At 44.3% G+C, this 12072-nt stretch overlaps 2 protein-coding genes across 2 annotated transcripts in view; one reads left to right on the top strand and one right to left on the bottom strand.

The window, feature by feature from the left end:
* Positions 1 to 4740, bottom strand: part of LOC128480980 (cytosolic beta-glucosidase-like) — a 22761-nt gene extending 18021 nt beyond the window's left edge. Inside the window, exons 1-2 of the mRNA XM_053458331.1 lie at positions 4630 to 4740; positions 467 to 615 (exon numbers count right to left, since the gene is read on the bottom strand). Coding sequence (XP_053314306.1) covers positions 467 to 551 — 85 coding nt within the window. The 5' untranslated portion in view covers positions 552 to 615; positions 4630 to 4740. The remainder of the gene's footprint in view (positions 1 to 466; positions 616 to 4629) is intronic.
* The window catches only part of ADGRA3 (adhesion G protein-coupled receptor A3), a 22994-nt gene continuing 15651 nt past the window's right edge, over positions 4730 to 12072 (top strand). The window contains exons 1-2 of the mRNA XM_053458330.1: positions 4730 to 5006; positions 11631 to 11702. Coding sequence (XP_053314305.1) covers positions 4756 to 5006; positions 11631 to 11702 — 323 coding nt within the window. The 5' untranslated portion in view covers positions 4730 to 4755. The remainder of the gene's footprint in view (positions 5007 to 11630; positions 11703 to 12072) is intronic.

The following is a 12072-nucleotide window of genomic DNA, read 5'->3' as shown; positions in this document are numbered from 1 at the left end:
CGTGTCCAGCAACATGCCATAAGATCTGCCAAAACTGGAATAAATGCATAGTTTTTTATTTTACTTTTGTAGTGAGGGGTGGTATATTTTTGTATTTTTCATTTTAAAACACTTGCTCTGTAAAGGAACTAGAGATACCATATGGTCTGTTTCGACCAGAGGGATCACTGATGAAACAGAAGAAACAGAGTGTGGTGGGCTCTTATTTTAAGAAAATGTCATACCATACCATATTTTATTCTTTCCAATAAAATTAGTCATTAGATTCAGGGTTTGATTTTAGTTTCCATTCAGTCCAGCATTTGAGATTCTCAGGAACCTAGGTCTCGGAGACTATATCTGTGCAGGTAAAGTCACAGCTAGGGCTGGCTATTAAGTGGTACAAGTGGTAGATTATGTGTTTTTGGCACGACGTATGCCTCGCAGTAACGGCATATGTTGGATCAGTCATAGATGTGGCATTTACCTTCAATCTGATATGCAGCGGTAGCTGCTCCCCACGCAAAGCCCTTTGGAAAATCATAGCAATTCAGTTGCTCTGCTGTAGCCATGATGGATGTTAAAATGCACTCGTGCGTCTCTGATGGTGCTTTTCACAACTGGAGCCTTTTCAGCCTACAAAAAAAAATTGTACACGTTTCACTTATACTCCAAAACCAACTAAAATACCAACTAAAATGTACCCAATCCCTGTTAGTTTTGAACACTAAGTATACCAAGATGCATTTAAAGGTGCTGTTCCACGTATTCTGCTGAACTTAGGTGGAACAGCAACATTAGAATCATAATTCATATTAGTGTTTAAAGCCCAAACCCTTGCCAGAAATAATTCTTCAAACAATGTCTCCCCATTCAAACATTTGTTCCGGGCGCATGCTTGTCATGTGGCAAAAAACAGACACTGGACCTGAATTCATAGAAACAGAAAAAGCTTCTTAACAAACTCTGTTATTTTCAATGCAATTAAACCTTCTTGAAGAGAAAAATGACATCTACTAAGCTTTATTTCAGGGGGTGTTAAACTCCAGGCACCGATGGCTTCAAACAGACCAGGTTTTCCGTAAATCCTTTGCTTTGAACCCAAGCGTAACCAAACAATCCTGGCCTGGATGTGGCCCTCGAGGACTGGAGTCCGACACCCCTGCTTTATTTATTTAGCATGCTATAGACTGCGGTTTACGGTTTATTAAAATAATTAGCAGACACACAGCAGATGGCGATATTGCAACACTTTATATTGTCTTTACCCCAACATTTTCTACTTAATATGTACAGATTGTAAACCTATACGCTTTGTATATTGCACATTTTAATGTTGTAGTTCATTTTCACTCTCCCCTTACCGTGATAGCTCTATAAAGAAATGTAATGTTCATATAAATGCCCCCCTCTGACACCGCGTCACTTGCGTTAAGCAATGCCCCAGACATGTTTTTGATTTAAAAAAATATTTTTGTGATAGATCACTTTTTTTTTTCTTCTGGTTCTACCACTGTGCAATGCGATCAGATGCATGAGTATCTAAGGTATCTAATAACAGCTCAATTTTTCCTGAATATATATATATATATATATATATATATATATATATATATTTGGGTTTCCCTGGGTAAAATGTACAGTTTATATAGTTGTCACCTAAACCTGACTCCCGGCCCTCAAAGGGTTAAGGTGAACTGGAGCAACACAGGAGGGGGGCATAGCAGGCACATTCATTTGTTTAATGCTATTTTTCATTCATTCTTATATCTTAATGTTGCGCAAGATGAGGTCCACGCTTAGTTGAGGCACTTAGCCGGGAAAAGGGTGGGCAGCCCTGAGTTTGTTCATCCTGGAAGATTTACTCGTTTGATGGTCTCAGCTCCGAAGCGCCCGTGCTATAGAAATCTATTTTTTCGAACGGGCGAGAGACCAGTCCCTCTAGCATGGATGGGATCCCCAGGCAGATTGTGCTAGTAGTGGCCTCTATTATTAAGAGGACATGCTCATTCGTAGCTTTTAGCCCTGTAACACTCAACTCAAAAGTATCATGGAGTGTCCTAAAAAATGCATTTCAGGGATTTAAGATGTAAATGGCCTAAACTAAGATCAAGTAGAGTGTCCCCTAACTGAGAAGGGGGAGAACCACCGATGGTCTGTCTCCAGACGGAGAGTCGTAGAACCCATCGATACTTTTCACCTACCTTTTGAATGAGATTTGAACTACCCATGGGGCCACGCACTTCCAAAACAGCTCTAATACACGGCAGAAAGAACGTTTCTATCAAGCCACGGTTAGTGCTTTCAATAAAAACGTATTTATTCATTCACATGCACTTATTTTGTTGCACTGTTATACCATGATGAATCCTTCTGTGGGTTTAAGAATTTGTGTATTACCCTCCAGGGACCAAAGGTAATATGGCTCATCATCTGTCACAGTATCACAAGGCTGGCACAATACACACATTCGTTAATATATTACTGTTTAAATTACGTGATTCCAGTACCTCAGGCTTAAGAAAGAACGCAGCATGGGAATAATGGGATTAAAAACAGGATACACATCCGGAGTATCAATGCTTATTGTGCATTGTACACTTTTTATGGTTGGATTTTGTTTCATTTTTTAGAGAAGCTTTAAGAAGAGAAGCTTCTTGCTGTCTCAATTCCCCTGGAAGCTACTGTAACAACCAGTGCTTGTGGAATGAAGGAAACCTGCGATTGGGGTCTCCACTTACCCCATGAGGAAGATGGGATTGATACCCTGGTGATGCCACCAGAAAGGGAATGCCCCGTCGGAAGTTTAAGCATTTAAATCACCTGAATGTAGCAGCGCTCACACCTCATATATGAATTCTATGAGCATGGCCCTGCTAGCGCTTCTACTTCTGCTCCTGTTACGGCCTTTGAAGAAGGACATCAGTTGAAATACCTTCTATAATCACGTCAAAGGAGTCAGTAATGCAAGTTGAGTGTAGGTTGGTCTCCTAAACTTTCCCAGTGCCAAATTATTGCTAAGTTTAATATTTCTAAGGGACAGAACAAAATACTAGAGTTGCTGAAACCAAATCTACAGGTAGACCTAAACCATACAATCAGAAGGTGACCATGCCATCAGAAGACCCGTATACCAAGCTAATATCTGTACAAAATAGAAGAGCATTCACAATTCACACCCAGCTCATCCTACCCAAGTAAGCAAAATATGACTGACAAACTGTGGCCTCCACGGGAGAGAAGCCATCATTAAACTACCTCGTCGTCGAAGATTTTCTGGAAGACTGGAAAAAAGTCTCGCCAACTGATAAATTGAAGTTTTACTTTTGGCTGCAGCTGCAGAGTGTTAGGAGACAGCTGCAGGAGTACGGTGCAGTACAGTGTAGGGATGCATCGTCCTGAAGATGGGGACAAAATCAACTAGACGTTGGCCAAAGAGAAGACCCGATCTGGAGAGACATGCCAGGAGGACTACCAGCCTACCTGTGCCAGGTACCTAATCTGATCTACATGCCATTCCCAGAACAACCGCCGGACCTCAACCCCACGGAACACCTTTGGGAGTATTAGGTAAAGAGGAACGCTGGAAGAATGAAAGCCAAGAGTACCTAAAGCGGGATTGAGGGGAAACTCGCAGGAAATAACAGTGTTTGATGCGATAAACTGAGTTTTTTTAATTTTTATTGGTGAAATGATGTATTTTGGTTTGAAATACTGCATATATCCTCAAAGAAACTCCTTTATCCGGAACGCTGAAGTAAAGCCAGGTGGTGGAGACTTTTGGACCCTGCAGTAAATATATATAGTAAATGTATATATTTGTCGTATCCGCGTAATAAAAAATCATTTTGGGTGCTGCGTACATTGTTGGCGCTATATAAATAAAAGATAATAATGTTTAAATTTTACCAATCTGCCATAAAAAATCTCAAAATCTGTTATATTTTCCTAAAAAAGAAACAGAAATATTTATGGCTGAGAATGTGTATGGGATCCCCGCGGCCTGCAGCCCCGCGGCCTGCAGCCCCCTCCTGCCCCCGGTAAAGAGGCGGGTACCGGGACCTCTTACCGTCCGGGAGCTCAGTTCACGAGGGCCTCATCCTTCCAGCCCGGGGGCGAGTGCGGATCAGAGACCTCCCAAACTGAGAGGGGTGGCCCGAAGGAGAGCAATCCTATACAGGGGGCACTGAGGACAGACCCTCCCCCACACACAGCAGACTGTATACCGGGATACTGAGGGAAAACCCGCTCTATACGGACCGTGTACCGGGAAGACAGACATACCCTCCCCCTCACTGGACAAACCGTGTACCGGGGCGACAGACAGACATACCCTCCCCCTCACTGGACAAACCGTGTACCGGGGGAGACAGACAGATATACCCTCCCCCTCACTGGACAAACCGTGTACCGGGGAGACAGACAGACCCTCCCCCTCACTAGACAGACCGTGTACCGTGCACTCTGAGGACAGGCGGCCCCACTGAACGGATCGAGCCCGTGAGGACAAAGCTGAGCCCAGTAACCTGCGCTATGGGGCAGACCCTCCCCCACTCCCCATAGAGACCCTCTACTGAGGGGCAGTGAGGACAAAGCCGAACTCCCCCCCCCGACCGGAGAGAGCCTAACGCGGGGGCGATGAGCACATACCTGCCTTCTAAAGCAGCGGAAGGTGGCGAGCTGCCTCTAGGCGAGTGAAGGCGGAGACCCCCCCGCCCCACAGACAGCCGCCAGGAGTAAGGCACGAACAGGCCGGGACAGGGACCGGAGCGAGGCATGGAGGCCTGCCGGGGCCCCGGGCTGCTACTGCTTCTGCTACACTGCGCCGTGCTGGCCGGGCCCGTGGGAGGAGGAGACCCCGGCCTGACCACGGCTTTACCCCCTGGATGTAAACAGGACGGCAGACCTCGAGGGGCCGGGAAGGCGGCGGCGGCGGCTGCCTCAGATACGGGAAAAGTAGTATGTACGAGCGTGGACCCCGGCAGGATCTTCCCCCTCAGCCCCCTGCCCAACCGGACCAGCACCCTGTGAGTACACCGTGGGGGCAGATATTGGGGCGAAAGGTATTGGTTTCTGTACTACCGTGTGGGGTTTATTTACCCGGTACTGATTTTACCCTTCAGACGGTAACCCGTTGGGGTTTCTGGATCTCAGGGTGTGTGAGCCGTTACATTTGGGGCATGTTTTATTCAGGGCACATCATCTGTGGCTTTAATGACTCGGTGATCTCTGGGTGGCCTGAATATAAAAGGTCCTTGGAGCCGGGGGGTTGTGTTTCTGGGAGATCCCGTGAATAGTGAATACCATCCAACTACCCCTAATGGGACCTGCTGCCTACTAAATGTAATTTACCCCAAATGACCTCTTGCCCGCACCCCACTTCCCTGCCCGCGCTCTCGCCCGCACCCCCCGGCTCGGTCATCCGTTCCCACCTCCCCCCGGCACTCTGGTTGTTACCCCCTGGCGTTCTGGTTGGTACCCCCCGGCACTCTGGTTGGTACCCCCGGCGCTCTTGCCCACACCCCCTTTCCCTGTCGGTGCTCTTGCCCACACCCCCTTTCCCTGTCGGTGCTCTTGCCCACACCCCCTTTCCCCGCCGGCGCTCTGGTCCGTACCCCCCCACCCCAAGCTGGAGACCATACAGGATATGCTAAACAAATGGTGCTTTGTGGGTTTTTAACATTTTGGGATATTTGGTATTAATGGTATTTTGATTCTATTTCGTGTGTGTACGTTACTAAATCCACAAATAACACGAAATACACCGATGAACGCATAATTCAATATATATTGCATATTACATGACCCCGCTGAATCTTCATTATCACAGAACGCACAGAATACAAAGTGAGTACTCACGAGTCCGCTCCGTGTGAGTGAACCGCGTCACGCGTCTCAACAACGGGGACAATATGTCGTAACGATTGCTATAAATATATACTCCCAACATTAATGGCACCTCGTATTTTATTCTTTTTTATAACTGTTTGTAATCAAGTATATCACACGAACTCCCAGCCATAAATAAATATATTGCCGGTTGCAGCAAGAAATGGTGTGCTTGGTGAAAGTCTAATTTGGCGCGATAAGAGCTTGTGGCGGTTACTCACAGTTTGCCAAGTGATCGTGAACCGTCTTAATATAGAGATTTACAGGCATTTAACCGAATTTTATTGGGTGTTTCTAAAATATTGCGATGGATGGGTGTCGATGGGAGGTCTGCAATTCGATCTGACGTGGAGTACTGCTCATGCGCGGTCAGTGTACTTAAGTATGCTCAGGCAGGGGAGCGGACGATGAGACATAAGTACAAGCAGTCCTGATCTCCTCTTTTCTGGTTTCTTTTGGGATGATATCTGTCCTGCAGTCACGAGTGATCCAATACCCTGTCTCCTCTCTCTATTTATTAAACATAAACTACAGAGAGATGCGGGCGAGATGCACCCAGCAGTGATTTCTGATTTCATTTGGGATCTTGGTAAATGACGTCTATTAACTAAACATACAAAGCCTACAAAGGACCAGACTGGAGTTAAACGTTAACTTTAAAAGGGGCAATCGGCTGCCGTATACATTAAAGTGTGTATGATGGCCGGAGAGTCCGTTACACACAGACACAGAAACCATTCAGCTGGATACAATGTGTCCCGTTTCACGCGATCACATCCGTGTCTTACGTCTGTCTCCCCCTCCATATTTGCTACATCATGTTTTGTGTCACCTTTGTGCAATAACAAGTACTAATGTTGTCTTATAGATCGTAAAATGTAACGCCGTCTATAAGGAGAATCCTGAAAGTTTGCAAGTGTTGCATATTGTTCTATTTATTGTAAGATGTAAGATTGTTACTATTATCTTGCTAATATAGTTAACACAAGTAATGTGTATCCATATGATCCAGGAGTCAATGGTGTGCTCACCAGGGACACCCTTGGGTGCTCCCTTGGGTACTTTTTTTTCACTAGAGCATACGATCCAGTGCTACGTACAGTAATGGGGGTCGGCACTGAACACAAACCGGGTTTTATCGCCTTTTATTCCAATATCTCTGTATCTGCAGACCTGGAGGCTGTCATTGGCGTCAGTCGTGTGATATTTTGGATGACTTTCTCTCCCCTTCCTGACACTGAGCTGATTCTTTATGGCGATGCTATGTTGTCCACCACCTCACCGCCGTCTGGGCGATTTCCTCCGGGGGATTCTCACATTGTGTTTATAGCTGACATGATATGGTATGGGGTCAGGGTGTTTGTCTACTAGATTAAATAACAGAGCTAGAATACATACATCTGGCTAATATGCAGCTGTGTAAAAATCTATTCCAAAAACTCTTAAATAAAACCCGTTTTTAATCTGATGCTAGTAATGACAATAGTGGGAGTTTCTCTAAAAGAAAAAAACACAAATCTTCAAACAGACAATAACAAATTCCGCAGCATAATTACAGTATCTGGATGTCTGAACCTTAAGCAGAGTTTTCAAGTTCAAATAGTTTTTCTTTGTAACCCGGCATCAAAGCGTCTGAGTTCAGCCTCCGTCGGCGCGTTAGATCCTCGGCGTGTCGCTGAGTTCACCTGGCTGGGTCTGGCGTATGAGTGATGGACGCCATCTGTGTCGGGCTTTGATATATATGACTTTGCGGACCTGTGGCCCTCGTTCTGTGCTGTACCTGCGCGTCTCCAGTCATTCATGGACTACCCCTTGGCTCCCAAGCTGGATATGTTGTTGTTGTTGATTTCTGAACTCTATCTATAGATAACTCTTAAGCCTCGGGTTCTAAAGCTTCCAAAATGTTCTTTCAAAGTTTTTGTTTTTTTTTTATCGTTAAAAATGGCCGATGAAGATAATGAGAGAAAAGCTTCTTTATACGACTTGTGTTCACCGGGGCTCGGAGTGAAATGCAGGCGGCCGTTTATTCTTACGGCTCCGGGGATGTAGGAAACACAAGCGATACGTTTGCTTGTTTTACACAAGATTTATTGATGTGGGATCCCCGCTTGTGGGAACTCGCTTTGTGTTCAGACTCTGCCCCACATGAAAGCTCCTCCGTGTTGTGTCTCTGATTTATGCTTCCCTGTGAATGAAGTAAAGGAGATCTGTCAGAAGTCTAAAAAAACAGCACAAAGCAGAAAAAATGATCGGTGAATGAACAGCTTCTGCAACACCCCTGACAAGCAGACTAAATAAATATACCAAACATACTAATAATAAAAAGCACACGTGGTGCCTGTACATGTTCTGTGTTCTAGTTTTACCTATAAGCCTAAATATCGATAAGTGAGGCTGGAAGTCTTTCATAAACCAAATATAAATATAAACCATTAAAAACTTCAAACAGAAGCTATTAATAACAAAATGAAGAGCTAGGTGAGGGAGGTGAAACCCCAACTCTCTCCCTTTAGTGAATAAACCCTAACAAGGGGGAGAGAGGCAAAAATAGTGCATGTCTTTTATTGGGGGCATGTATGTTAGCGATGATGTAAAACGAGTTCATCTGCTGTTGCTAGAATGCAGCGCAAGCACATTGAACGTGACATCATCACATCGTCACAGGAGCCGATCTTCAACCCTCTTAAAGTTTTTAATGATTGTTTTCTTCATACCTGTAATTAAAAGAGATAATTCATACGCCTTTGAAAATGTTTATTCCGTCTCTAGCGAGGTGATCCGGTAAATGACAGCACATGAAGTGTTTGAAGCGGAGCTCGTTTATCCGTAAGCCTAATGACAATTGTTTAAAAGCTTTAAATGATCCAGTAAAACTCATCAGAGTATTACGCCGACTGCTCTATAAAATGGAAGAGTCATTACAAATATATAAATAGTCTCCCCAGCCCTTTGAACCCGCAGTGTTTGTCTGAAATAAAGCCTTCCACGCTCAAGCCGTGGCATGTTAGCGTGTCCATCAGCGGGGGCTTTGTGGATGTTTTTTCCGTTAAAGACCAGGAACAGTCAATAAAAAAGAGTTTAACCTTTGGGAAGATAAGATTAGTGACAGACGGTGGTATTTTTAGATGAGGCAGGGCTACCCTAGGCCTGACCCAGGGCAAGTCCTCAACCCGTATCCCTGTGCTCCATCTCCTATGTGCATAGCAGCCCCTTTACTATGGAGAATTGGGGGGCTGCCAGGGGGTCTGAACATCCTATAGTCGGTTACTGGTGCCAGATGGTGGTCAACGCTGCTTTTTTGATCTGGTGACCGTCATCCCAGAACTATGTTTTCAGTGTTGCAGAATGCTTGGAAAGGAATCTAAATAGTTGTTCCAGTAAACTATACATGCCAGCTGTCTCAAGCCATAGATGTAAGTGATGTCAGTAATCAGGGACAGTTAAGCTAAAGCAGAGGGTAATTGGCAGGAGAGTTGTTTTTCAACTCGCTGAATACCCTGATTTAAGCGCCAAAGTAAGCACGGGGCCAACTGGCCCTATATAATGTATAGGTAAATCAATTACATGGCCAATTTCTTCTTGCAGAGTGGAATGAACCCTTCGGGGTGTTTAACAAAAAAAAACTCTCCTGCCAAGTCCTACTTTAGTGAATAAACTCATGAATCTGACTGTTATGTGTTTAGAAATTGTCGCCTTTTTGGTAAAATGTGCGTTGCAGCTTATCACACAGAAATATGTGTATTTAGATGCTTTATGGCGCCTTCAGCTACACAGGTATTTAAATCCAGGTCTACGTGGGGTGCTGGGGCCTGCGTGTCCGCGGCTGCTGTTTGGTGTGTAGCAGTATTGTGCCTTGACTATTACGTTGTGAGCGGTGATTTCAGTCTGACTGGGGATTTTATTTAGTGTTATTATGACTTTAGATGTTTTTTTTGTATTTTTTAAGTCGTTTATTGTCCTCCTCAGTATAATTGAATGAATTGTCCCAAATGTCTTCAGATTGTAAGCTTTCCTATACCATGTTTACTACATGCTCAGGACTGACTTAATATATTTCATTCAGGTCCCCGCTGTGACTGCAGATTATTACAAAACATCCAGAGGCTTAACACCTCCTTTCAAACGACTTTAGTTACACCCCTGAAATATATTTTTATATAAACATTCGCTTTTTAGACAATATATCGGTGACTTCCTCTTCTCCTCGCATACTTTGTCCGTTAACACTGACGCCGTCTGTGTGCAGCTGCCCATGGGGATACATAGGCATGCAGCCACACGCTTCCAATGAATTCCTCCCCACAGTTGTGGTTGGTATTTAACCCTGCGAGGCGCGTTGTGCCATCGCCGCGTTAACCTTCGACCAGCCTATGTTTTATATCTTAACTTTGAGCATGGCTGAAAAGCATCAGTGAGCTCCAGTGAAAGCGCCCTTCAATGGCCGTTCTTCTTCGCTTCCTCCAACGGCGAGCCGGCACTTTTCTTTCTGTTTATTTATTGTGGAAGATGATCTGTTCCTGGAACCCCGAGACGCTGCTTCACTTCTGTTTTGTGTTAAAAGGCACACAAAGAAAAACGGGACTGTTAATGGAATTTGAGGACAGACGTTGACAAGTTCTGGACTATGTCGGGGTTGTAATGCAATAACAGCGGCTCTTAGCACAGGAAGCGCGTGGCAATTAATGTCGTAGTGAGCCTTTGTTTATTTCACTCAGGTACCCAGCGCAGCTAGACGACCAGCACTCAAAGGGCCAGTGTGTGTGTGGAGAAGACCTCTTATACAAAGTGTACTCACACCACACACACACACGCTACAACACACACACACGCTACAACACACACTATTGTACAAAGTGTACTCACGCCGCACACACACGCACACGCTCCAACACACACTATTGTACAAAGTGTACTCATACCGCGCACACACACACACATATTGTGTGGCTAAATTTGTGTCTTCTGATGTCTCTTGCATAATGTTCTCCCTACGTGTCTGTAAATCCGGATATATTCACCAGTTAAGCATTTTCAAAATGTGATGCAGTAATGGGGTAGGAATTCTCATTCCCTTAACATTAACATTGTCGCTGACCGGGAATCCCTCTCAGCCATACGCCGTGTTCTGATGTCATTGTTGCGCTGTGCAAAGTTGTTCGTAACCCTTGTTCGTAAGTTTTCTTGACCCCCACCCCAGCACTAATGGTCTTGTTTCTTCATGTGCTTTTAGATTTTTATTTGGTGGCTCAGTAAAATGCCGCAGCATGATTTTCACTACAATATAATTTAAACACTTCAAATAATTTTCACTCGTATAGAAGACACCACGACACATTGAAACATAGGCCCTGATAGTTGGCCTTTAGGCTTATTGCACCCTTAGGATGTGATTTAGGATTTTTTTTTGTGACTTCCATTTGTATGGTCATATGATGATTAGCAGTAAATAACAATAGTGAAGATGTGTTGTTTTGTGTTCTTTATATGTTTACACAATCTGTGTATGCCTGTCTTTGGGACCAGTGTATGGGGGGTGTTTTGGAGGATCAGTAGCATTGTATGTGTGTAGAAGTATGTTTAACACCACAGAAGAGACATGGTCCGCATCTGAGTAAATGAATGTTAGACCTCAATTTGGGGAAATATAGCACGCGTGTGTGTGTGTGTGTACAGCTATCCATCCGTTAAATGAAATGTACTGAAGGTTTCTTCAGCAAACTTCATCCTCTTAATCTCTGGTTTTGTGTTTTTTGCTTTTACAGAATTCTCAACAGTAATAAGATCACCGAACTGACCAACGGTTCCTTCGAGGGTCTGAGCTTTCTTGAAAGACTGTGAGTACCATGTTTTTATCATTATTACTATAAGTTCGCACTCCACCTCAGCGGTTACAAAACACACAGGGAAAGTGTATTCTTCGTGTAAGATGGAATATGTATATGCTTTGCCCTTGGCATTGGCTCGGGAATCGGAGGGCATTTTTTTATTTTCTTTTAACTAGCATGGTGGCTATAAGATCGTACAGGTTTGTGGTTAGTAATTAGCTTAGGAAATGCACACAAGACTGTGTTAAAACAATATAGTAAATTAGTTGCCGTTTGTTCTTAGTCTTTGTTGTCTGTTGCGTACCTTCTTATGTTGTGTTTGCTGTTTCTGTTGCACACGTTAAAGTAATAAGTGGGTTAACTTCACAATGTGTCATTT

Source organism: Spea bombifrons, chromosome 1, assembly GCF_027358695.1.
Source record: "Spea bombifrons isolate aSpeBom1 chromosome 1, aSpeBom1.2.pri, whole genome shotgun sequence".
NCBI classification, from domain to species: Eukaryota; Metazoa; Chordata; class Amphibia; order Anura; family Pelobatidae; genus Spea; species Spea bombifrons.
This window is presented reverse-complemented; position numbering and strand designations above follow the sequence as displayed.